Here is a 27464-nt window from a genome sequence, read left to right as displayed (position 1 = left end):
GTTCGTCGGACGGAAAGTAAGGTCTGGAAAATGCAAATACATCCAACTGTGAAACATTGGCTTGATGTATGGGGTTTCAAAGGCTTGTTGGAATGTGGAAGGCCGATGAGGATAGACAACGAGCTTATCACTGCCTTGATCGAGGCTGGAGGCCTGAGACACACTGTTTCCACCTACCAGTTGGAGAGGTTACTGTAACCTTACAGGATGTGCAAAGCTTGTGGGGCTTGAGAGCAGACGGTCGTGTTTTCACTGGCCGTGACTACCCTATCGGATATGACGATTGGCGCAGCAAGTGTCGAGATATGTTAGGATGGATACCTGACGTAGAAAATGAAACGAAGCAGGGCGGTTTGTTAATGACATCTCTTATCCACCAAACGACGATACCTTTGGAAGATGGGCTGTATGATTATGTATACATGCAAAGGGCACGTATTCATGCGTTGATCTTGTTAGGGGGTCTTATTATACCGGACACCACAGGGTGCAAGGTCCCCTTTATGTGGTTGAATGCCTTTGACGATGCCTTTGACATGTCTAGTATCAGTTGGGGTAGCGTTGCCTTAGCGTTTTTGTATCATTATTTATGTGAGGCATCTATAGGCAGACAGAAAAGAGATGTGGGTGGACCTATGGTTCTTTTGCAGCTATGGGCGTGGGAAAGAATGCCCACATTGAGGCCACCCTTTTTGATATCGCCTATGCACACGTCGTATACCCCATCTGGAGCCAAGTAATGTATTTTTTACATTAACTCACTTAACTATGTTTCTTTGTTAACTTTTGACATAAATGTTTTGTATGGGTGGCACGGAGTTACTGAAATTGGAAATGCTCCCCGATATTCAGTAGCTCATTTGTCTAAAAGTCACCGCCGTGGGAGGAAGGGTGCTGATTGGGCAAAGATACATAAATTCTACATAGATGAATGGGATTTGAGACACGACAGGTTCCAATCAACTTTTCACCATGCAACGGCATCCATGGAAGGTTCCTATCATCCGAGCTATATGGCTTGGTACAATAGGATCACAGTGTCGTACCTAGTTCAACCTGGGACGCAGTCAACAGTTAGGATGAACGAGTCAGCCTCTTCGTTGAAGTTGACGGTATGTTATGTTTTTGTATATAAAAATGTATTTAGTTTGATGTTTGTATAGATTGATTGTATAGATTGATAATAATGATTATATATTTGTATTATCTAGGTTGAGGCCCTTCAGGGGATATGACATTTGACCTCTGAACACGACAACGACCCTCGGTTACGGCAGATCCGAGAAATTGCTACTGAGGCCCTTCGTGCGACGAACCACACTGATGTGATGGAGTATCCAGCTTCGCAACGGCGAAATGTGGCCATGCCGCCACGCCCACCAACTTCTCTTCGTCATGGATTGCCGGGTGTTCGGACGGGTGGACACAGGTGGACACGACAGCATAGGTTGTCGCAGCCGCAGCCCGAGTATACGGTACCATCGCCACTGCATCCAGAATACGATCCCCCAGGTTGGACTGTCTACCCAGGGTCACAGTCTCAGTTGAGTGGTTCAAGCCACGAGCACTTGCAATGGGGAGCACGATCATCATGTGACTCATTCTTTGGCGGTGGGATTGGAACGCAACGCTAGCAGGACGTGATCCATACTTCCAGAATTATCAATTCGTGGATCCGATTGGGGAAGAAGAAGGCGAGGACGAAGAGGGTGAGGGCGAGGAAGAAGAGAGTGGGGAATCAGGGAGTGAGGAAGATGATGAAGTAGTAATATCTCGACCACCCACCGAGGGATCGTCACGACCAACAGTGAAGAGTTAATCAAGTAAGATTGGGAAGGCTATGCATAATGTATTGAGGGGGTTTTCAACAAGGAAGAACAAAGGGAAAGCTCCAACAAAATTCACGCCTTCATTTGTATCTTTAGTGTGAACTTATATGTTTTAATTGTAACACCCAATTAAATCAAGTTTAAGATTTCACAATTCTGATACGATAAAGAGATATATTAATCAAGACCTTTTTTTAAAAAATGGTATTCACTATTAATAATTCGATCCATAAACATATTTAATTTATATTTGGATGTCATGCTGCACAAAACCTTAATTACTTTGATGTAATATTGATTCGACTATTTGACTATTTACAATTTTAATATCCATTTCTTCAATATGTGGCACCATTGAAAATTTATATATTTATCTATTTAGATCTACCATATTTCATCCCTTCTATAATAGTTTTACAACTATTCTCTTTTTAAATTCTTAATAGCACACGAAAATATTTACAATGTAGTAAAAATTATACATTTAATTTTCTAATTATTCTTGAATGTATTAATACTAATTGTAGCATTCCACCATTTATAGTAATATAAATTAATTGTCGATTTCAAACTTTTTATGGATTAATTTCATTTTGATCATCTTCTTCTTAAAATAGTAAATTTGTCTAACCCTAATTTTGGGATGTTACATTAATTCTTGCAATTTTACGATAAATTCTTGAAATTTTTTTACAAAATTGACAATACAAAGTATCGATTGTCAAATAATCATTCCACCTGGATAAAAAAAAATGACAACAATATTCATCTGACATAATAACTGTCAACAAAAGTCAATATAATAAGTGTCAACAACATCTACCACAAAATGTTGATAAATAAACATAGTAACTGTCCAATAAGATCCACCATCAGTTTCTGCAGCAAAAAACAAACATCAACGATATTCAGCTTCGAACCATGCCTTCTCTTGTCAGCTATTCCTGCAAATCAACAAAAATAGTCAATAAAAAAACTAATAGCTCTCAAATGCACAACTCAATCAATGCCAAAAGCAAGGAAATATATACCACGAAATTACTGAACAACACCGTCTGTGCAATTTCTTTGGTCATGCCCCTCTTTCCCGCAATTTCTGCAACGGCGGGGAGCCCTCGGTTCATCTTCCTCACGGACATCCATTTGATTACGTATCCTCCTTCTTCTAATTCGGCCACGCCTTCTAGGAATCAACTGCTGGGGGGTGATGCGCAATTTCCATGGAGGTTCAACCCAATAATCTTCGTGTCTTGGTGCATCAAATGAATTTTCACCATAGTACTGTGATCTCCATGTACTTAGGTAGTAGGACTTATCTATAAGGTCAATCATGACGTGACCTCTGTCTCTAGCAACTGCACAACCATGTGAACAAGGAATTCTCCACGTCTGCCACTTACCACAACTATACGTCGACTCCAGATACCTGACTTTTTGTACATTGTTGCCCTTTGACACTCCATTTTCTATTCTTCCTCGAGTTCGGACATGATACTTCCATGTATCTCGGCCAACTACAGTAATGTAATGTTTTCGCCCCTTTGAGTCATTCCTAGCAAGCATGTCCCTCGCCCACGGGGTTAACTCACCTTCAGTGTGTTCAATTGTTGTCTTCTCTGCACCCACCATTTCACCGTCCTCCAAAATGTCAAATCAACCAAAGCTCTAATTGGCAACTCTCTAACACCCGCAATACGTTGTTGTAGCACTCCGACATGTTTGTTGTGGCCACCCCCCATCGAAGTGTGTCATCATAGCATAGTGACCAACATTCTTTTGTAATCCTATCAAGCATTCGCATCGCACCACGGCTGACATCAGATAGTGCTCGACTTCTTCTGTCAAATTTACGTACCTGAGTACTGACCCCCAACTTCCAGATCATGGCCTTCAAACTGGGGCCCTTGTGCTTCTTCAACACATTTGCCCTCACATGGACCAAACAAAATTTGTGGTGTATCTGCGGGGCTCTTGTCATGATTACAGACTCCATTGCTTTGAAGATTCCTTTATGCCTATCTGATATAATGCACACCTCCCTCTCGTATTTCACCACATGAGTTCTTACATGATCCAAAAACCACAACCAACTGTCATTGGTTTCTTCATCCACCACAACATATGCAATAGGCAAGCATGTCTTGTTAGCATCAAAACCACAAGCAACAAGCAACTTACCTTTAAATCTTCCTCGGAGGTGAGTCCAGTCTATTGTTAACACCGGTGCAGCCTTCTGGAAAGCATGTATTGCAGGCCCAAATGTCCAGAAAACATAGTTGAACACATTTGTACGTCTCTGACTCAACAGCTCATTGTGCTTCCACTCAACAATTGTGCCCGGATTCTGTGACTGGAGTTCAAACATGTAGCTTGGCAACTGCCTAAATAATTCCTCCCATCCACCATATACAAACTCTATAGCCTTTCTCTTTGCATACCATGCCTTCTTATAACTGATTGACACACCAAATCTGTCTTGAACATCAGCTATTATTGAGAAGACCTTGAAATCGGCACATTGTCGCACATGATGTCGAATACACAGAGCAATCATTACCGATGAGAAGTTAGCATGATCTCTGTTAGCACGATGGCCTACACAAGTATGTCGCCCCACCCACTTTCTAACTTCCCACATATCGTCATGCGCCCTTTGAGTAACTGAAACCTCCCACTTACATTCCCTTGCTTTTTCAGCGTCGGTGGTGCTGATAATGCCAATACCTGTTGCTGTCGTTCCTGCAGGAAATTTGCATACGGCATGCCACCTTCTTAATTTTCTCTCGACGACCTTAAACTGTTTTTCCTGCCACAAACTCCACATAGTTATAGCAGTCTTCACATGAAGCTTCGAATCAAATTTTGTTCCCAACACAATCCGATGCGGCTCATTCTCATCCCAATACAAATTGTTGTGTTCATTATCAACACCATCATCAGATACCCCAGAAGGACGACTTGGTAATTCGCGAAAGAATTTCAACCCTCTAGTGTTGTATTCCGGAAGCGGTTGTTCACCTTGTACAACAGGTTTACATGGTATTAGCTCATCATCAGAAGAACCATCACCATCATCAGAAGAACCATCACCATCACAGAGATCGGGTTCTGGCTCAGTATCATATAGTGTTGTTGGCTCATTAAGAACATCTGCTACATCTACCTCATCATTCAATCCACCACCAACATCAACAGCATCTACAACATCTCTCTGCTCATTCATACTATGATCAAAGTTCATTGTTCACCCCTCGCAGATGATCCAATACCACATTCAGAGCTCAAAAGTTCAACCCTCGCAGATGATCCACTACCAAAATCAACAACTCGTGGGATTTCTGAACTTCTAATAGGTGAATACTCAACAAATAATTCAATACACCCACTTGAATTTTGAGCATTGTTGAACATAAACATTACACTTTCATCATTGCAAATCACAGAACATGTATAACTCATCCCGGAAGCAAACACTATACATTGTCTCCACAATAATTCTATAGTGTGTTGGTTCACATCTATTCTCATCGCATCACATATCAATGCTACCAATTCAGAATAGGAAACACACGAATTTAATACGATGGAGCTCCTCGCACGAGGTGGATCATAACCAATACCCATATGTGGTAGTTGAACTACTCTACCACCCCAATACAAACTCACAAATACTTGCATGATTTCTGCATCATAAACATTTTCCAAAAACAACAATGAGGGACATTTTTTCTATAAGCCCTAATTTTTAATAAATTGGGTAAAACTAACAAAGTAGAGCAAAATAAACATGAATAATGATGAATGTAGCCAAATTGAAGAACAAATACAGAATATGTTTGAAATTCGTCGGAAAACATGGACAATTGCGCCGGAGAAGATGGAAAATCGCCACTTTGCTCGCTGTCTGCTCGCTGCCTCTATCGAAATGTGTTTCTGCCTCTGTTCTGCTGTTTAAATCGCGACTGGAAGACGCATAACCCTTATGTGTCACTAATGAAAGACGCATAACGGTTATGCGTCACTAGTGAAAGACGCATAACAGTTATGCGTCACTAAATAAAGACGCATAACTGTTGTGCGTCACACCAAAACGCTAATTTTATGTGCGTTTTTACTTGACGACGCATAACCCTTATGCGTCATTAAGTAAAGACGCATAACCTTTATGCGTTTTACTTTTAAAGACGCATAACCTTTATGCGTCACTCCCTAACTGGGAACAAATCTATTATTCTTCATTAAAATGGAATGCTATTACCAAGCTAGAACAAAAGAAGAATTAACCCTCTAAAATACTCCCTCCGTTCCTTCATAGTTGAGTCATTTTTTCATTTCGGGAAGTTCCCTCATAGTTGAGTCATTTCCATTTATAGTAATTTTTTCCTCTCTCTTACTTTACTCTCTCTTACTTTATTCTCTCTACTTTCTTAACTTTTTACTTTATTCTCTCTACCTTTTTCTCTTTCTTACTTTTTTATCTATTTATTTAACACACTCAACATTCATTTCTTAAACTCCGTGCCAAAAAGTTCCGCCTCAACTATGAGGGAACGGAGGGAGTACCTTTTCTTGATAGAACGAATGGTAGAACAAAGTAATAGAGTTGATTCTTCTACAATTCTTGAGTTTCAACTTCAAATCTTTGCAAAGAATGAAGAGATCTTGAATAAAATAGAAAACAAGTAGAAGAAGAATGTAAGAAGAAAAGTGGCGTGTGGGAGTGAGGGAGGAGGCGTGTAGTAGTGGGGTTAGGGTTAGGGTTTTCTCACATATTTATAGAGTTCAAGAATAAATTCCCACAATTAAATAATCAAAGATTTGGGAAGATATGGGAAGGGAAGTTGGCTTGATTTTTGGGGGGGAATAATGAGTAGGCGATTTTCTGCTTATTAAATATGTGTAGGATTTATTTAAATTTTTACAGAGAGCAAGATATCACGGAGAAGAATAAAATTATAATTTCCGCAATATAAAATAGGGAGTGGGCGATTTTTATGCTCTACCACAAGGAAATAAATTCAAATCCTAATTAAAAGGAATATGGCAAGATCTTCCTAGGTATGGTAAGATTTGCTAGGATATTTGCATTTATTCATGGAAGGGAATAAATAAGGGATCAAATAATAAAATAAATAATTCTTTCTCCCTTTAAATAGGAGATTTTCGAAATCTCCCTAGAAACAAGCATGGGGTCGAATTCTCATGGAGAAAAATAGGGAATAATCGGGTTTGAATTTAATTTGGATAAATATCTCAAGCAATTAATTAAATCCAAGAAAAATAGAATTCTTTTTCAACAATAATAACGGTCGAAAATTCCAAGAATATGGGTAAGATAATTATCAATGAACCTATTTAATCTCACTCACCCTTAGGAAAATAATTCTCCACAATAAAATTCACCCCACATCAAATATTCAAACAGCCACGTCACAAATTCAATGGAATTGATCATTCTACATCCACGTCATATATTCAACGGAATTGACTCAGTCAATCCAAATTCTAACTCCAAATCAAAATTAGGTCACCATAGAAAATCATTTAATAATTTCACTCATTATTAATCCACATACTTCACGGCATTAAAAACATTTAATGCAGATATTTTATGGCTCAAAAATTAGGGTTCGAAAAGTGGGGCGTTACACAAGTGGTAAATAAATTGATGTATACAGGTGTAAAGATTTCCAAAAATAGAAAGTTTGAATGCTACTATTTTTAAAGAACAGACTAAAATGGAAAGAGTTGTTATTTTTAAAAAATGGAGAGAGTATATTATTATACTACTCCTTCTGTCTCAATATAGCAGTTCCTGTTTACCATTTTTAAGTTTCCCACTTTAGGAGTTCTTGTTGAAATATTCCACAAATAGTCATAGACTCACATTCCACTAACATTTTTCCACTCACATTATATTATAAAATGATACGGTTCCAGAGCCGCAGCCGCAGAATCCTGTGACAGCAAAACCGAAGGAAGCTATGACGAAGGTACGGAGCGAACAGATGAAGCAACAATTCATTGCGAAGTTGAAGCCGAAGAGGAAAGTCAACCGCCGAACAAGCTCGGCGACTTCGTTCCCAAATAAGTCGTTAATTTAACAAGTACTAGTTTTTATGTTTTTATTATTTTCTTTTTGAACTTTGTGGTAATTTTATATTTTAATTTAAGTATGAGTCGAGCGTAATTATAAGCTCAGTTTCGGGTTTTCTTTGTCGATTCTTTCCCGAGATTAATAGGATTAGGTCGAATCAACCCTAGGGTCCTTAGATTATAAAAGGGTTTTTGTTCATAAACTCATTATGAATGAAAATATTATTTTTCCCAACTTCTCGTTGATTATTGTACAAACCCTAGATCTTGTGTTGCCCGACGGAAAAGACTTCCACGCACAACCAAATCTTGCCTCCGCTGATCCAACGATTGGATGCCGGAGAGAATATCGATCGCCGAAGGTAGTCGTCGAATGGAAAACCAATATATAAAAATAGGACTTATATTCCACCATGTTTTTTCACCAACTTTCCTTTCTTTTTTCTAAAATTCGTGTCGAACTCAAATGGGACTCTTAAAGTGAGATAAGTATAATTTTGGGGCTTTTAAATGGTTGTATATTTCATCAATCAACTCTTTATTACAATTCTTGCAAATGCACATAGTGTGACACCGCAAAGGCTTCATACATAGCAAAGGCCTTTATTTTCTTCAACCATCAAAAGTAGGCATATTCAGCTAGTTAAAATTCATCGGGTATTTTGGCTGCCCGTTGGCATAAAACAGCCCGAAATGCTGCTCCATTGCCGAGCCAGGCTTCTGATTCTCATCAAACATCGCAAATATGTACGTCTCAATCGGCCGGCCCGGCCTCCTCGGCGTCCCACTCTTCACCACCCTCACCAAATTATTGTTGTATCTCCGCGCATTCTCAATGCTCGCCGTGGCATCCCCCGACCCGTCACTGGCCGCTCCCGTCTCCGACCCTTTCGCCACCGGGGCCACCTTCCCGGCCGCGTCGGGAAAGACCCTCGCCGTGCTCTTCTCCAGCGCCGCGTTCACTACGTCCAGGAGCGCGTAGTAGAGATTGTCGTAAATCCCGTCCGGGGTGTTGATCCCACCGCCCTCCTCCAGAAAGGCGTAGTTGTAAGGGATCTGCGCCTTGTTGTAAAGGTAGGCGAAGAAGGGGTATATGTTGGCGAAGAGAGGGGCGTCCGTGTCGACGAGAAACCTCACGATGGGGTCGAGAAACGGCCTCACATCGCCCCGGAAATCCCCCTTGCTCGGCGGGTAGTTGGTGTTGGGGTCGATGACCTCGGTCTCGATGGCCGTGGAGACCTTGATTGCGCCGAGGTTGGCGGCGTCGAGGGCGGCGCGGATGTTGCGCATGGCGGGGAGGACGAACGGGACGTACTGAGCGGTGTCGCCTCGGATCGGGCTGACCTCGTTGCCGACGATGACGGCACGGAAGATGACGTTGCCGTAGTTGCGGATGTTGGTTTGGACCCAGCGGTCCGCGTTGGGGCGGCTGTTGGCGATGTCTTGGAGCTGCATGTTTAGGATTCCGACGGTGAGCTCGATGCCGGAGCCGCGGAGGGCTTCCAGGGTGGCTTGGTCCGTGTCATAGATTCGCATCCTTTTGATGTTGTATTGCTTGAATAGCTGCACGACTCGGGTTGGAGGGGGTAGTCCCGCGCCGTTCCGTCCGTAGCATACCCCGATTTGAGCAGCTGCATCGAGTACCCGAAACTCGTCATGGGGTTCGAATTGACAATGAAGCGCCACTCAGATGGATAAGAAATATATGTTCAATTTAAATTAACCGGCATATTTACGTTTAAGTATGAGTTTAAAAGAACGTACTCCTTCTGTCTCACAATATTAGCTCTAGTTTTTTATTTTTGTCCGTCCCAAATTACTTGTCCCATTTTCACATTTTTTATTGTGTACCTCGCATTTCATTATCTTATTTTCACTCACATATTATTATATACTAATACTCCCTCCTTCATACAGAAATAAGCCATTTGGTATGGACACGAGTTTTAATGCATAATTGGTAAAGTATGAGAGAAATAGAAAAAATAGTTGAAATTGTGAAGTGGATGGTAGGATCCATAAATGATAAAGTAAAAGAGAAAGAGAAAAAAATTACCATAAATGGATATGTACTATTTGTATAGGAAGGACGAAAAAAGAAATATGGTCGATTTCTATGAGACGGAGGGAGTATAAAAGTAGGACCCACATTTTACACCCTTTTTCAACCCATTTTCTATTACATTTCTTAAAACTCGTGTCTTATCAAAATGAGACTCATATTGAGGACGGAAGGTGTAAAATCTTTGAATCCAACATCTTTCTTAAAATTTTATAAGTTTGAGTTAAATTGCAAGTTAAAAGTTGTGTACCAATTAAAAAGTCAACCAAAATATTTAATTTTAAGGGATGTATCCCTCTGCATATAGTCATGATGGAATGTAATTAAGTTAGATGATCAAGCAAGATTGATCAATGGTAGAATAATCTATATTAAAAAAGTTTATCTCAACTATATGACTGAGAATGAACATTAATTGTACATTAATTAAAGATAAATTTAAATAATATTGAAAAGAGAAATAAAACTAACCAGTGAAATCCAGAGATGTGAACAAAAATATAAGTGTGAATATTGCAGAGAGGAAGAAGTAATTTTTTGTGATAGCCATTGCAGCCTAAGGAAAGAGCAATTGAGCAAGTGTTGGTGAATCTTGTCATCACTTACCTTCCTTTATATAGACTTTCTATCACTCAGGGGTAGTATATGCTGGACGTATTTGTAATTATATATGGCCATTCAATTATTAAACAGTAGTATATTTTTTCTTGCCTAAATTAATGTATTCGAAAACCAGCTAAAATAACTGAGTCATGTAAATAGTTAGGCAAGCTTCATATTATAAAAAAATCTACCCCCGTCCCAACAAAGTTGAGTCACAACTTTTGAGCATGGAGATTAAGAAATTATGTTGAAAAGTAAGAGAGAGGAATAAAGTAGAAAGGATAAAGAGAGAGTAAAGTGAGTGATGGAATAAAGTAAGACTGATTGAATATTTTATATTTTGTCAAAAAAGAAAATAATTCAATTTAATTAGAACATAAAAAAAAAAAAAAATATGACCCAACTTAATTAGGACGAAAGAAGTACATAATATTAGTGAATCTCATTTTGTCACACAAACAGAATAGTAATTGAACTCTTTTATAATTGAGCAGATAACTCATCCTTCTTATAAGATATTTAAGGGGATGGGCGTTCTATTTTTAACATAGTATTAGAACATATTCATGTCAGTAACAAGTTTTTCAATTGCAACTTGCAAGCGTGGAAGCCTAATAATCATTCAAGCCTTGCACGTTATGGGGTCGTACTACAACATCTTCTTGTCCGCATCAGTAAAATGGTAGTCCTAACTCTTACACCCTTCCGTACGTGAAATATTGTCTACTTTTATCATTTTGGTCCGTTCGCGAAATATATTCTATTTTTTCTTTTTCCATTTTGTATAAATGGAGCTCACTATTCATTAACTCATTACACTCACATTTTATTATAAAACTGATACATAAATGTGGAACTCACATTCCACTAACTTTTTCCACTCATTTTCTTCACATTTATTAGAACCCGCCGAGTCAAAATGTGGACAACATTTCATGTACAGAATGAGTGGACAATCCTCCCTACTTATAATACTAGTACCTTTTAAAGATGTGAGCAATCCATTTCCACCAAATACTCCTTCCGTCTCACATTTGGAATCTAAGTTCACTATTTCCATAAATGATAATAGGCCCACATTCCACTAATCTTATTAGATCCACACTTTATTACTCCCTCCGTTCACTATTTCCACAAATGATAATAGGCCCACATTCCATTAATTTTATTCCATCCACTTTTTATTACTCCCACCGTTCACTATTTCCATAAATGATAGTAGGCCCGCATTCCACTAATCTTACTCCATCCACACTTTATTACTCCATTCGTCCACAAAAATAGTCTCATTTAGCCATTTTGGTGTGTCCACGAAAAATAGTCTCATTTCAAAAATCGAAACTTTCTCTTATACTTTATCTACTTTTTCTAGTTCTATTCCTTACTTTTTACCCTCTCTCTTACTTTCTCTCTTTCCGTCTTCTATTATATCTACTTTTTCTCACCTCTCTCTGGATAGAATACTGCCCTAGTATATAATTTAATATTGTTATTTCACTTTCAAATACTTTTCCACACATGGGCTAGCTGTTGGTGGTTGTTCTATTAGTTGAACTTTCTATTCTCAATTAGCATCAATAGAAAAACTACCAATGTAGTTATGAATTTTCTTACAAGAATATTTATTAGTGTTAACTAGCTAGGTACATAGCCAAAAAATCACGACGAATGGTAACTCCAAGAAACATAAAGCAAACTCTTATGTATATAAAAATAACTAAAATATTAGTCTACAAATTTTTCAATTTCTTTAATTATTTGCATATAAATACACTAAACTTTGCAAACTCTTATGTATACAAAAATAGCTAAATTAATATTAGTCTACAAAATTTTCCATTTCTCTATTTATTTGCATATAAATACCCGAAACTTCCGGCTATTTAATGTAGTCTCTTTCAAGTTTTGTTATAATTATAATAGTACAACAGTAATATTTCTGGCGTATTTTGTTTTGGTCTAATAATACAGTTGTATTCTCAATAGAATGGGCCACTTAACTTGTGGATGAGTGTGTTTGGGTCCAAAAATTGTGTTTGCACATGTAGAATTTAATTATGCAGGGGATATTTTTGCTAGAGACAATATGATGACTTAAATTTTGTTCGAGTTACTTCATGGACCTAAATATTAGTATTTCATATTTCACTAAATGCAGTTTTCCGCTAAAATTCAAGTTAGAATTCCGTAAATTTCGGAGATGATTTTCCAAACTGCCCTAGAAATCAAGCTCTAGTTTGGCCAACCGAGTTCGTTTAAAAGGAGAAAACGTCAATTTGTGAGTATTATTATGATTTTATTAATTTTTTGGAATTTTCTAAATTTAGTTTTAGGTTGTTCAGTGTTTGTAGGAAGGTTTTACACGCCATATGAATACTGTGAAAATCATTTTCAGATGCCAACCTTAACTAATTTAATAGTACATCATAGACTCCCTTTCTTCCACCTTTAATAAACATTTTTCAAACAAATAAAAATTACTCCATAAAATATTTTCATGCATTGTAACTCCCTTCTTCCACTTCTAACTCCTGGATAAAATCGAGAATTCACAAATATCTACAAAATAAAATTAAGGGAAACAGTAAAATACAGAATAAATTGACCTAACGAAAGGTGGACTTAAGTCAACTTATTAAATGCAATATTTAAAATATGTTATGATTGACTCCATTATCAAGTTGTATGTATGCACGAATTTGTTCCAATCAATTGAAAACGACTACGACGCCTTCCATGTGATTTTCTAATATCTTGCCGGCCAATTGCATAATTTGCATGTGATTTTTTTAACCTATACCATAAAAACAATTATGCCCTTTGTCTCATCCTAAGTGGAATATTTCCTTTTTGACATGAGATTTAACGCAGTGTTATTTTGTTAGTTATGATGACAGAAGATAAAGAAAGAGTGAGAAAAAGTAGAAATCGAGAGTGATGTTTCTATATTTAAAAATATGTCATTAAAGTGCGACATTCCAAAAAACAAAATGTGTCAATTAGGGTGGGACGGATGAAGTATTTAATAACTGGACCGTGGCCGCCAGGACATATGGTTTAGCTACAAACCGTGCTTGGTTAAGTCTAGCTTGCATTAATAAACCAGTGATCTATATAAAGAGCCATTTTGAACCGGATGAACCGGTCGAGTCGCATGTGAACAACCGATCGATTCACTTGTGAACTACCTACCGATTAAACTCATTTTTAATTTTAGTTGAGTTAGACCAAAATAGAGGCTTTTGCACTAAAATTTGGAGCTAGTAATACAAAATAAGTTTGGTAGGCGCTTAAGCCTTCAGCCACTTGACCTCTATGTGGACGAGGATAGCATGAACTTATTAAGTCATACACTTTCCATGAAAGGTCAAAATTTTACAGTGGTGAAGCTCAAGATAAAAAGAACATTCTTGGTTGGCGATCTGATGACTAAAAGGTTATGATAAGACAGACTCAATTTTTTATATTTTAACTATATCAACCTTTTTTCATCATTTGACCGGATTTTTCAGATAATTAGTACGAATTTCTAGTCTATATTCACATCTAATAATCATTATATTCCGGATAGTAATGAATTGCATTTTCTTGGACATAGTCTGAGACTCTAGGTGTTACTGTAGTTTATTTTAATCAGAGGTTGTACGTGTTACGGTAATAATTACTGCAATAAAAAAATGGCTAAGGATATTTTAATGCTATTAATAATATTAATTTATATTTTTTATTATATCAATGTTTTATAAAGTGCCTTTATTGTTGGTGTCCTAGCCAAAAGTAAAAGTGTCCTAAAAAATACGAGTATAATTATAATAAATTATCCTCAACTTAGAAACGCGCGCTTGTTTTTGTGTTCTAAATTGTGATTCTTTATGATCGTCCAACAAAATTTGTCAATTTTGATTCAGCATGAGTTTTAAGAAATATAATAAAAACTGAGTTCAAACATTTAGTGGAATGAAGATTCTACTTTTATGGAGTAAGTACTATATTAGTTTATAAATAACTATGAGTAAGAATGAGTTAGTGGGTGGGATGTAGGGTCGTCCATTACCGAAATTGGTAAATGTAAAACGTGAAAAATTTTGTTAGAAGAACAGAAAATGAAACAAGTGATAAACATTCTAGAACATCGAAAATAATATTCCCTCCGTCCCGCAATAAGAGTCACATTTTGCCATTTTGGTCCGTCCCCCAATAAGAGTCATACTTTACTTTTACCATAAATGGTAAGTAGATCTCATATTCCACTAACTCACATCACTCACATTTTATTATAAAACCAATATAAAAAGTGGATCTCATATTCCACTAACTTTTTCATTCCACTATTCTTTACATTTTTAAATCTATGTCCACAATATGAGTGATTCATTGTAGGACGGAGTAGATAATTTTGATGGATGGATCAAAATAATAATATGAAAAAAAAAAATGCGACAGTTATAAATGAAAATCCAAGAACTAAACTTGTGGCTGAGTGTGTTTTGGTCCAAAAACAATACTTGCATGTCCACTACGCCATCTTACATTTAATGTGTACGTAGAATTAAAGTATGAAGAGGAAAATCAATAGATTGACTTAAATGAGTTAAATCCTAATTTTCTGCATTCCCATCGTCCACTGTCAACGCCGATAACTGCAATTAATTAAGAGATGGATTAAAAAAGGTCTAATTTGAAAAATATTAAATGCATGACAAATAAATATGCATTTAATTTTCCACCGATGAGCAAGGAATTATAACTAAAAAAGTCGTTGTGGTCCTCACGGTCAACTTGTTTTGTCATCTACCTTTCCATTAACATCATATCGCTCGCCCTTTCTGTCTCTGCTAAATGTTACTACCTCGGTCCCCCAAAATTTGCTACACTTTGACCCAACACGGATTTTAAGAAATGTAATGGAAAGTGAGTTGAAAAAGTTGGTGGGATATGGGTCCTACTTTTAAAGTATTAGTTGTATAATAAAATGTGAGTAGGAATGAGTTAGTGGAATATGGGGTCCACTACCAAAAATGGTAAAAGTGAAGTGTATCAAATTTTCAGGGACGGACCGAAATAGTAATATGTATCAAATTTTTAGGGACAGAGGTAGTACATATTTTCTTGGATGGTCCCAATAAATGTCCTATTTCATTTTTACTATTTTCTGATATTAGACCTTTTATTTTACTATTTCATTTTAACTCACATTTTATTATGAAAACCTAATACAAAGTATATAAAAGTAAGACTCATTTCCATTAACTTTTTATACCCATTTTTATTAACAGAGTTAAACAATTTCTTAAAACCTTCAGTCGGATGTGGAACATTTAGTGGGGACTAGAGGGGGACTTAGTTTCTCTTTGCATGTACACACACTACCAAATATTCATAAATATCAACAAAAAAATCACACACTTTTCAAACATACACAATCTAATCATTCATCAGTGAAAAGAATTAGAATGGAGACTTACTTACTTTCTCTTTCCCTTGCATTTTTCATTCTAAATTCCATGACCCTCTCCTCAACCCAAACAACTCCCAACTACTCCACTGATCAACAATCCCTAATTATCTTCAGAAATTCCCTCACACAACACCCTAATTCCCTCAACAACTGGTCCACCAACACCTCCATCTGCGAATGGACCGGCGTCTCATGCGGGCCCCGCCACCAACGTGTCATCGCCCTCAGCATCTCCGGCTTCGCTCTCCACGGAACCCTCCCTCCGCATCTCGGAAACCTAACGTTTCTCCGATCCCTCGACATCAGCTCCAACAACTTCACCGGCCCCATACCCTCCCACCTCTCCAAACTACGTCGTTTGAGGACGATAAACGCGGGATTTAACAACCTCACCGGAGAAATCCCGCCGTGGTTAGGATCTTTAACTCAACTCCAACATGTCCGTCTCAATAACAACTCCTTCTTTGGGACAATCCCTCCTTCTTTGTTCAATGCTTCCACTTTGCTAACTTTGGAGCTCGGAAACAATTTTCTTGAAGGATATGTTCCGAAAGAGATTGCCAATTTTTCTTCACTAGAATGGTTGAATTTGAGAGGGAATATGTTCATAGGAACTTTGCCTTATGGCATCTTCAATATTTCTTCTTTGGTGTATTTGAATATGAAACTTAATGGTTTAAGTGGTGAGATACCAAATGATATGTGTGGTAATGAAAATCCAAAACTCAAAAGAATTATAATGGATAACAACCAGTTGTTAGGGAGGATTCCACCAAATATTGGAAAATGCAAAGAGCTGGAAGAGATTTGGTTAAGTAGTAATGAGTTAAGTGGCAGTGTACCAATTGAAATTGGGAGTTTGAGCAAGCTCAAGGTTATATCATTCTCGACCAACCGGTTAACAGGTATGGCTGTCTTCTTGTCGGCACATGTCATATTTTTTAGTAATATATTAAATGCTTTGAAGTTGATGTTTCATTTTATACTTGGATTTATTTGAACACCTAGTAATGTTAATAATATGATAATTGATTAATGATATGTTAGAGCTTTAACCTAATTATACCTAATTCATTAATCTATCTTTATTAAGATTAATTTGAATAAGCTATGATAAAAAATACGATTTTTTGAATTCTATATTTCTGCAATTTATTGTGGGGGTGCGTTAAAATGACAATGTGACACCACGCTAGACTGCAATAGTATAAACGCTAGACAACAATCTACAACAATCTATACCTTGCAGTCTAGCGTATTGGATATTGCAGTCTAGAGTATTGGATGTTGCCGTCCGCGTAAATTTACCCTTGCGAATTTTTTATGATTTCCATATGGCAGCTGATTATTTGTCCACGTGTATAAATGATTGGCTAGGAATGGTGGTATAGTGTTATTTTAAGAGTGGTTGTCATGTTAACACATCCCTTTGATGAATAGTTCATAATTGATTAATTAATGATTGGGTTATAATTTGCTTATGAGTTCATATATAAGACACGGTAATTTAGGTATGTCTTTTTACCATAAAGACCTCACATAGTTTTTTGCTCGAATTCATTAATTATCTTATATATGACCCTAATATTTGATTGAAAGTTGTATATATAGCTAATTAAATTCTGTGTTGAATTGATTATTTTCATCTTCTGTACGTAAACCTAAAGTCTTGATATATGTGTGGACTTAAAATATAGGTCCCATACCAAAGGAAATCGGAAATCTTACATACCTCAAAACTCTAGGACTCTCTTTAAATCAGCTGGAAGGTATGTTTTCTGTCGCATTACAAATTTCACATGTATAATATTCTCAATCATTCACCATAAAATATTGGGAGAATATTAAAGACTATATATTATACTTACTTGGTTATCCTCCATCATGTATCATATACCCTTTATATAGGGAAAACATAGTTCTAATCGTACTAGATATCTCTAAAAATATGATACGAATATATATCTACAATTTCATTTATTAAATCTATTCATATCCTCAAGTTAAGTATCAGAAATATTTTTACTCCCTCCATCCAAAAAAAATAGACTGCTTTTGCCATTTATGGGTATCCACCAACTTTGTACCATATTGCGGACGAACAGATGGACGAGCGACCGGCTAGCGGCTCGTCCGTCGCGCTCGTCCACTATTGGAGTCGGTGAGCTGCGACGGACGAGCGAGTAGGACAAGCGGTCGTCCGTCAGGGGAGGGCGTTAGCAGATCGCTCATCTGCTATTGTGGACACGCGATTGGCGAGCGATCCTAACGCTTTTTTTCAATTTTTTTTAAAACTCTATATATACGTCTCGTTGTTGTATTAATGAGTTTCTCTTCCGTCCGTATTCGTGTTGAATTTTTACTATGTATTTGCGAATCTGTGAATTTGTTTTATTGGCTAAGGCGTCGGCTAGTCCTAGTGCTAGGCAATTATTGTACTGTGGTTAGTCCTAATGATGTGGCTGGAGGTGTTTTTGGTTTGTCCTAGTGCTAAGCTATTGGTTAGTCCTACCTATTGTGAATGCTCTAAAAATGGAAAATTTTCAACCAATACTAAACATACACATCATTCTGAATGTGGACCCCACAATCCACTTACACTCATTCCATTACCTTTTCCATCCCTCTATTACTTTTTCATATCTCTCTCTTACTTTACCAACTATACATTAAAACCCGTGTCATTCATAACTTTGTCTATTTTTTTTGGACGGAGGGAGTACTTAACTCGAAATAGTCTTCAATTTGATGAATAGTTTATACTTGTATTTAGGAGTATCATGGAGCTTTTCATTTTTCTTCATTGAAAATTTAGGCTCATTGCACGGAGTATTTTCATTTTTCTGTTGATAGTTTTGACTCATGTCTAAAAGTATTTCAATTTAAAATTGATAGTCGTGTCGAGATTAGCTAGTTAATCCAAACAGTTTTTACTTGTAACTAGGAACCAACTTAGACATTTTTTGCTCGAATCCAAAAGTCTATTAGTCCCTCCGTGCATTAATAAATGTCCCATTTCCTCAAGTTTTAAGAAATTTTTGATTTTGTAAAAGAAAGTGGTAGAAAAAGTTAGTGGAAGGTGAGTCATACTTTTTTATATTGATTTTATATTAAAATGTGTGTGGATTAAGTTAGTAGAATGTAGCATCCATTTTCTGAATATAGTAAAAGTGGAATGAGACATTTTGTAGTTCACAAACTACAGTCTACATGCACTTTACACACTACACACACTCTACAAATATTTCACACGCTACACACATTATACAAATATTTCACACGGTACACACACTACAGACATTTCACATTTCAAACACTACACAGATCGCACAATACACAATTTCACACACTATACTTTTCACACACTACAGACACTACACACATTTGACACCAACAGACACTACACATATTTTCACACACCACACACATTACGCACACTACACACATTTCACACACTACATACTACACACATTTCACACACTTAACAGATTACACACATTTCAAGCATCCATTTTTTATTTCAGTTTTTAGATTATTTTTCCAATCCAATTTGAATTGAATCGAAAAACTGAAATTTGCCTAGTGTTAAAACTGAACCAAACCGAAAAACTGTAAAACCGAGCCAAATTTAAAATTTCAGTTTGTGAATGATGTAGGCGCAGTGTGTGTATTTAATGTGCATTGTGTGTAATTTGTGTGGAATGTGTGTAGTGTGTGTATTTTACATATAGAGTATGTAGTGTGTTTCTTTTGTGTATAGCGTGTGTGTAGAGTGTGCAATGTGTGGAGTATTTTTTTTTATAATGTGCACAGTGAGTGTATAGTATGTGTAGTGTATGTATATTGTGTGCAATGTATGTATATTGTGTGCCATGTGTAGTGTGTGCATATTGTATGCAGTGTGTGTGCATAGTGTTTGTTGTGTAGTGTGTGTATATTATGTGCAGTTCTTTTATTATCTTAATTCATACTTTGTATAATTACTCTATGTAATATTTCCAAATCGTTGTTCTTAATTTGTATGGCAGGTGAACTGCCAGAAGAGCTAGGTAAACTAGCAAACCTTGAGCGTTTGCATGTTGCCTTCAATGACCATTTAAATGGCTCCATCCCATCTTCCATATTCAACATCTCAACATTGAAAGCATTACAACTTCAACAAAATCTCTTTTCTGGAACACTCCCACCAGACATGGGGGCTACACTACCCAATCTCGAGGATCTTACTCTATTCTTAAACCGACTCAGCGGCACAATCCCAAGCTCCATCAACAATTCCACCATGCTCACTAGCTTGCAACTCAACAGAAACTCATTCACCGGCTCTGTTCCCGCCTTCTCCAACCTACACTACCTCGAAAGGCTCGCCCTCTGGGAAAATAATCTCACCGGAGCGAATGAACTCCTATCTTCCCTAACAAACTGCCCCGTTTTGAAATTCTTAGAAATTTCATTCAATTATGAAATGGCAGGAGTTCTCCCTCCTTCGATCGGGAACTTCTCGAATTCGCTTGAAGTTATTAGGGCTACATACTCTGACATTAGAGGTGGCATTCCTTCTGAGATTGGAAACTTAACTAGTTTGCTGAATTTGCAGTTGTCTGGTAATAAACTCACCGGATCCATCCCAACCACTATTCGAAACTTGGAAAACCTCCAAGTATTGAGGCTTGGAGAAAATCAACTTGAGGGGAAAATCACAAATGATCTCTGTCAGCTCCGGATGCTGGGGGACTTGAATATGAGTGCCAATCTGTTCACCGGCTCGATCCCGGGATGCATAGGTGAAATTCAAACCCTAAGAAGCATCTCCTTCGCGATGAACAAGATGAACTCGGCAATACCTTTGAGCTTCTGGAGTCTTAAAGATTTGGTGTATCTAGAGCTGCAGTTGAATCAATTTAGTGGGGAGATTCCATCTCTGATTGGAGATTTGAAGGGAATAGACATATTAGATCTCTCTTCTAATCAATTTTCAGGCGATATTCCTAGCTCGATTGGTGAGTGTGAATCACTAACTGCTTTGTTTTTGAATGATAACAAATTTGATGGAAGCATTCCTGAATCCTTGGGAGATGTTACAAGTTTACAAATACTGCTTTTGTATAACAATAGTCTTTCTGGATTCATACCTAAGAAACTCCAAGGCCTCAAGCTTCTTGAGTCCTTCAATGTGTCTAACAACAAATTGGAAGGCGAAATTCCGAATGAGGGTTGCTTTGTTAACTTCACTGCTGATTCGTTTGCTGGCAACGCTGCTCTTTGCGGTGCTTCAAGGTTTGAAGTGCCGCCTTGCCCTAAAAGATCGAAGTATGATCGTTTGGTGAAGTATCTCATGCCCCCTCTCGTAGCAGTTGTCATTTTGGTGGTGATCATAGTTTTTATTATAAGGAGACGCGAAAAGAAAAGGATTACTCCTCCAGATGAGGGAGTTGCTTTGAAGATTGATTGGAGGAGAATTTCGTATTTAGAACTTGAGCGAGGGGCGGATTCTTTTAGCGAAACGAATCTGCTTGGAAGAGGGAGTTTTGGTTCTGTTTTCAAAGCAATACTTTCCGATGGGCTAAATGTTGCAGTTAAGATCTTCAACTTGGAGTTGGAAGGTGCTAGCAAGAGCTTTGACACTGAGAGTGAGATACTAAGCGCGCTTCGCCACAGGAACTTAGTCCGAATAATTGGTTGTTGTGTCAACATAGAGTTCAGAGCTTTGATTCTTGAACACATGCCGAATGGGAGTTTGGAGAAATGGCTGCATTCCGGCCGCCATTGCTTGGATCTTCTGCAAAGATTGCAGATAGCAATAGATGTCGCGTTAGCTTTGGAATATCTTCACCATGGCCATACCTATCCCGTTGTCCATTGTGATGTGAAGCCAAGTAATGTGTTGCTTGATGAAGACATGGTTGCTCGTGTTGCTGATTTTGGCATTGCCAAGCTCTTTGACGAAGGGGAGGCTATGGTTCTAACAAAAACCCTAGCCACTGTCGGTTATGCAGCACCAGGTGATGTATATATAACTTTCCAGAGTGATTTGTTGCTAACATTTTCTTAAGTTGCTAACTCTGCTAACTCATCAATGCAGTGTATTGAAATGTCCATATTAAGTTAGTTGATATTTTAATACACTGTATTGACAATGATATTTAAAATGTCCACACAATAAATTAAATTAATGTGATCGTGTTGACATTTTTAATACATTGCGTTGATGAGGTAGCAAATTAGCAATTTAAGAAAAGTATGCATTATAACGCACCCCTAACTTTCCATATATTCAATCTTAATTTTTTTATTAATTATGTCATGATGATGATCAGAGTATGGATCGGAAGGAAAGGTATCCATAAATGGGGATGTATACAGCTACGGAATCTTGCTGTTCGAGATGTTTACAGGAAAGAGGCCAACGGATGATATGTTCAACGGGGAAATGAGCGTAAAGGAGTGGGTGAGTGCGGCTTTGCAAGAAAGTCGAGTATCTGAAATTGTGGCGGTTGGATTGTTATCGAGAGGTGATCAATACTTTGAATCAAATGAGCAATGTGTCTCATCAATTTTTGATGTGGCTATGAAATGCGTAGCCTTTTCGCCGGATGAAAGAATCAACATGATTGAAGTAGTGGCTACTCTTCAGAAGATCAAATCCAAAGCAACAGCAGAAAGAGTCAGCCCTGTGAATAACAGGAGATGATTCCAGTTTTGCGTAATGCAAACAATGGTGTTTCATGTTTCTTGTTTGTGGAATTTATTTCGTAAAAATAACTAATTTCAGATAATTCAATACATGCTCAATGATGGTGTCTCAAATCATTTATAAGTTTTCGCTTTTTAAAATACTAATACTCCATCTGTCCACCCACACACCCAATTATGTGTCCTGATTTTTCATTTTGGAACATTACTTATTAATTGTCTCTTCACTTTTACTATTTTTTTTAATGTACTCTATATTCCACTAACTTAATTTCCCACACATTTTATTCCTATCCCATCTCAAAAAAATAGAAACATTTAAAATAGCACAGATTTTATTGCAAAATTAGTGAAATAAGAGAAAGGTAGAAAGAAAAGTGTGTTAGTTAGAAAATGGGTCTCACCTAATTAGAGTGACAGAAATTTTCAAAAAAGTAAAGTTTCTAGTTTTTAGGAGACGGGAAGAGTATAAAATTTATAAACAAAAATAAGATCCATATATTATTAATTTTTTCAATCCACTTTCTTTTATACTAATTCTTAAAATCTGTGCCAAATTAAAGTGAGACCCTTATTAGAGGACGGAGGGAATAGTATATAGCAAGTCGAGTATCAATCCCTCGAGCACGGTGGTATCCGTTATATATCTACCCTTAAAACGTTTGGCTATATGCTTTTTATTTAAGGTGAGGAAGTGAAATACGAAAAATAAACAAGACTAAGGTGAGAACTATTTTTAATAATTAAATTGACCTTTAAACAAGACCGAGCAACTAGACAACTAGGAAAATGACTTCGCAAAAGGTAAACTCTTAACTAATTGAAAATTTCCTAAAGACTCTACAAGCTGAAATGGAATGGATGAGAGAGAAAGGGAATTAGATTAATTGTGGCTAACATTTCATGATTAAATAAGAAAAATTTGAAGAAGATGAGACAGTGTTTGAAAACTAATTTATGATTAAAGAAGTTGCCAGCCGTTTCCAAAAAAAACAAGGCTGAAAATGACATCTACATAGCTTGCATATTGTCCAGAACTTCGGCCCATTCCATGTTTTTTATTTTCTTTTGGGCCATAAAATGTATTTTCGCCCCAACACTCAATAAGGGACAGTTTTCTTATGTTTCAATAATTCCAATTATTTTTCCCAAATTTAGTGGCTTATGAATCCCATTTCTAGTAGTACTAGTTTTATAATAAGATAAGAGTGAAATGAGTTAGTGGAATGTGAACGTTGACCTCTTGCTAATTGATTATGAATAGCTTTATCAAGCTCTGAAGCAAATTATGCAAAGGGTTCTAATTCTGCAAATTGCGCCATTTCCAATTTTAGCTTACTGGATACTTGAAGTCAACTTACTATTTATAGTCTAAGAGTGAAAGTCAACAATTAATGGGAAACGATGAAATTCGCAAAAAAATATTTCCTCCGTTCCATAGTAATGGAGGCGTTTCTTTTCGTCACAGAGATTAAGAAAAAATTGTGTTAGATGAATTAAGTAAAGGGAGAGTAAAGTGGAAAATGAAAAAGATAGAGAGATGAAGAGAGAATAAAGTAAGATAGAATAAAGTAGATGTGGAAAATTATGGACTTTTATTAAAATGAAAATGACTCTATTATTATAGAACGTACTAAAATGGCAAAATGACTCTATTACTATGGAACGGTGAGTTTATAAAATATGCAATATATAGATTTTACTATAGTTAAAATATAATTTAAATAAGAAATAATGAGAGAGTAATTAAAATATTGACTTCCTAATTATTCTGGATGCCACCAGTCCGTATCTAAAAGAAAAGGACGTGCAGATGTGGACTACACCCCGCGTTGGGCTAAAAATTAAATAGTGTACGACAATATTCATCCAAAAAAGTTGGACTAAAATTGGTGGTCATAATTAAAAGTTGGGCTCTTTAAAATAGAGTGTACAACAATATTCATCTTATAAATGGAGTAAACATGAAACATCTTACTTTTACATGGAGGAAAATGACCAAATGTGTTTAAAATATAATGTCCCATACAAATTGAATTACAATGTGTCTCTTTCATAATATTAAGGAAACATATAAAACAACATAAAATTGAAAGAAACACCAAAACAAAGAAATATGGTCTTTAAAAGCATTTATGTATAGTACTACTATCCACGTCCCTGAAAATTTGTCTCATTTTTCCATTTTCGCCTGTTCCCCAAAATTTGTCCCACTTCACTTTTACCATTTTTGGTAGTGGACTCCATATTCTACTAACTCATTCCTACCAAAAATGGTAAAAATGAAATGGGACAAATTTTGGGGGACGAACGGAAATGGAAAAATGAGACAAATTTTGGTGGACGGAGTAGTAATATACTCCCTCCGTTCCATAGTAATAGAGTCATTTAGCCATTTTGGTACATTCCATAGTAATAGATACATTTCTCATTTTAGTAAAAGTCAACACATTCCCCACCTACTTTACTCTCTCTTACTTTTTTCTCTTTTTATCTCTTTACTTTTTTTCATTTTCCACTTTATTCTCCCTTTACTTGTCTTACTTAATACATTTTTTCTTAATCTCTGTGCCGAAAAGAAACGTCTTCATTGTGGAGGGAGTATAAAAGTAGGACCCATAATTCACTAGCTTTTTCAACTCACTTTTCGTTACATTTTTCAAAACTTGTGCCGGATCAAAAAGAAACAAATTTCGGGAGATGGAGGTAGTAATAATCAAACCACAACATGCATCTTGTTTTACTTTTACTAATGCCAACAGTTGTATACATCAATGCCAGCTAATGCATTCAAAGACATCAATGCCACCTAAATTAAGCATCTCAATCCATACCTTTATTCAAAGTGCAAATCAGTATGTATCACGAATCCAAAGAACTTTATTCCAAAGTTGTTTAAAATTTAGAGTAACAACATTTAATTAAAACCTTTGTCATTTTGGGATGTCCTTTAAAAGTAGACCAATTCTATTTAAGGAAATATTTTTTTCTTTAATGAGATTGGTTTCATTCTCTACTAAAAAATTCCAATATCATTGTTTCTTTCTATCTCTTTTTACTTTACTAATTGTGCATTAAAATCTTTGTCATTTCAAATATTGTCTTTTTTTTTCATGAACTTAGGGCATTAGCAATAAGATCCAATCTCCGGAGCCCATCTCAGAGCCTATCTCCATTTGGCCCATTTCAAAGCATGTCTCCATTTTTTTCTGCCACGTCAGCAGGCCCATCCCAGTGTCTATCTTCCTACAAAGAGAGCCCATCCCAGAGCTTATCTCATTTCCACATCATCACTATTTTATTTCACTCTTTTAATTTTTGCTGATGTAATAATAATTAAAGACATCGTAAAATATACGACAAAAAATATATTTCATTTTAAAAACTAAATAAAGCATAAATGTCTAAATACTATAAATAAAATTACATAATAAATTCATTCTTCGATGTATTACCGTCGGTGAAATTAAACATTTCTAGTGAGAAAAATTATGAAATAAAGAAGGATGTGTGTGTGTGAAATGAAGAGGATTGAGGTATTTATATAGGAGAACAAAATTAAAAAATTAATTAAAAAAAATGAAAATTGGCTCCGCCATCGGCCCGAGCCTCTGGCCTATTGCCGGCCAATGCGGAGCCGATAGGGGCATCGGTTGAACCCATTTATCGGCCGAAGGGCGGAGGTGTTGGAGAAGGCCGATCGGCCCTCCCTCTGCAATGGAGGCCGATCGCCGGCGATGTGGTGGCCAATCATTGCTAATGCCCTTAGAGAGGATGTCAGTATCTAATTATTAGGCCTATTTTTCGTACGGATAACAAGGCCTATTTTTCGTACGGATATTAATTAATGTGTTCTCAGTGAAATAGACGCGTAACATAATTATTTTGCGTAACGTGACACTGACACAACTACGTCAACCTCAAGAGATATTTGATGGAAACGATATAAGCATGAATACAAAGAGGCTCCAAATTGTTGCATCATTTGCATATAGTTAAAAGTGCTACAAAAACTCAGTTAGGCTTTTAGTCCTATGTTAAATGTTTGGTTGTTGGAGGGACATTAATTCATGAACATTGAACACGAACAAAAAAGTAGGCCATCTACCCTTCCTCCTTTAGATGCTACTCCCTGCATCTCGCTTAAAATAATATGTTTTCTTTTATAGTTTGTCTCAACTAAGATGACATATTTTCTTTTTTAGTAATTTTCTCTTTCCAATGAATACACTCAACTATTTTTTCTCACTCTTATTAAAATACTCATCTTTCTTTATCTCTCTACTTTAACACTTACACCCATCTTCTCTCTCTCCAATAAAACACTTTAACCAATAACTCTTAAAATCCTGTGCCGGCTAAGCAATGTGTCATCTTAGCCGGGACTGAGTGAGTACTGGCATATTTAAAAATTATTAATTTAATTTAAAATATTGAATGCATTGGATAAATACTTTTTCATCCTATAAATATATGAATAATTTGCATTATTGTACATCTCATAAAAATTTCAACAATTTTTTTGGCACTTTTAAATATCAATTTTTAATATATCAATTTGAAATATTCACTTTTTTCATGAAAAATGAAACGTTTTTTTTTCTTTTTTAGATTGTCCCATAAGTGAAATATTTCCTAAAAACTGGGAACACCATCATCACTTTTTCTTTCACTAACTTTATTTTCTCTTCACTTAACTCACAGAACAATATTGTATAAAATA

General features: G+C 36.5%; 2 protein-coding genes, 1 long non-coding RNA gene and 1 pseudogene across 3 annotated transcripts; 1 reads left to right on the top strand and 3 right to left on the bottom strand.

Annotated features, from left to right (window-relative positions):
• Nucleotides 1-2867: 2867 nt before the first annotated feature.
• LOC148923644 (uncharacterized) lies at nt 2868-5070 on the bottom strand (annotated as a pseudogene).
• Nucleotides 5071-8420: 3350 nt separating this feature from the next.
• Nucleotides 8421-10597, bottom strand: LOC125204088 (glucan endo-1,3-beta-glucosidase, acidic-like). The gene is made up of 2 exons (XM_048102637.2): nt 10459-10597; nt 8421-9556 (listed from the first exon to the last, which is right to left on the bottom strand). The coding sequence occupies exons 1-2, from the start codon at nt 10535-10537 to the stop codon at nt 8565-8567; spliced, it is 1071 nt and encodes a 356-aa protein (XP_047958594.2). The 5' UTR covers nt 10538-10597; the 3' UTR covers nt 8421-8564.
• A 4281-nt stretch (nt 10598-14878) lies between these two features.
• On the bottom strand, nt 14879-16195 carry LOC148923643 (uncharacterized). Its single transcript, XR_016132364.1, has 2 exons — nt 16060-16195; nt 14879-15230 (listed from the first exon to the last, which is right to left on the bottom strand). It is a non-coding gene; the product is annotated as an uncharacterized LOC148923643 (long non-coding RNA).
• Nucleotides 15980-22840, top strand: LOC125204087 (uncharacterized). The gene is made up of 4 exons (XM_048102636.2): nt 15980-16953; nt 17746-17817; nt 20077-22050; nt 22366-22840. Exons 1-4 carry the CDS (start codon nt 16044-16046, stop codon nt 22737-22739), a joined length of 3330 nt encoding a protein of 1109 aa, XP_047958593.1. The 5' UTR covers nt 15980-16043; the 3' UTR covers nt 22740-22840.
• The last annotated feature ends 4624 nt before the right edge of the window (nt 22841-27464 follow it).

Source organism: Salvia hispanica, chromosome 6 (assembly GCF_029641045.1).
Source record: "Salvia hispanica isolate PSC_SH4W2 chromosome 6, Shi_PSC_v1, whole genome shotgun sequence".
NCBI lineage: Eukaryota > Viridiplantae > Streptophyta > Magnoliopsida > Lamiales > Lamiaceae > Salvia > Salvia hispanica.
This window is presented reverse-complemented; position numbering and strand designations above follow the sequence as displayed.

Excerpts from the sequence above, each read along its gene's own strand:
- LOC125204088 (XM_048102637.2), bottom strand. The coding sequence starts at position 10,537 with ATGGCTATCACAAAAAATTACTTCTTCCTCTCTGCAATATTCACACTT. Across the intron at positions 9,557-10,458 it reads CACATCTCTGGATTTCACTG|CTGCTCAAATCGGGGTATGC; the intron begins GTTAGTTTTATT and ends TACTCGATGCAG.
- LOC125204087 (XM_048102636.2), top strand. The coding sequence starts at position 16,044 with ATGGAGACTTACTTACTTTCTCTTTCCCTTGCATTTTTCATTCTAAAT. Across the intron at positions 16,954-17,745 it reads CTCGACCAACCGGTTAACAG|GTCCCATACCAAAGGAAATC; the intron begins GTATGGCTGTCT and ends CTTAAAATATAG. Across the intron at positions 22,051-22,365 it reads TGTCGGTTATGCAGCACCAG|AGTATGGATCGGAAGGAAAG; the intron begins GTGATGTATATA and ends GATGATGATCAG.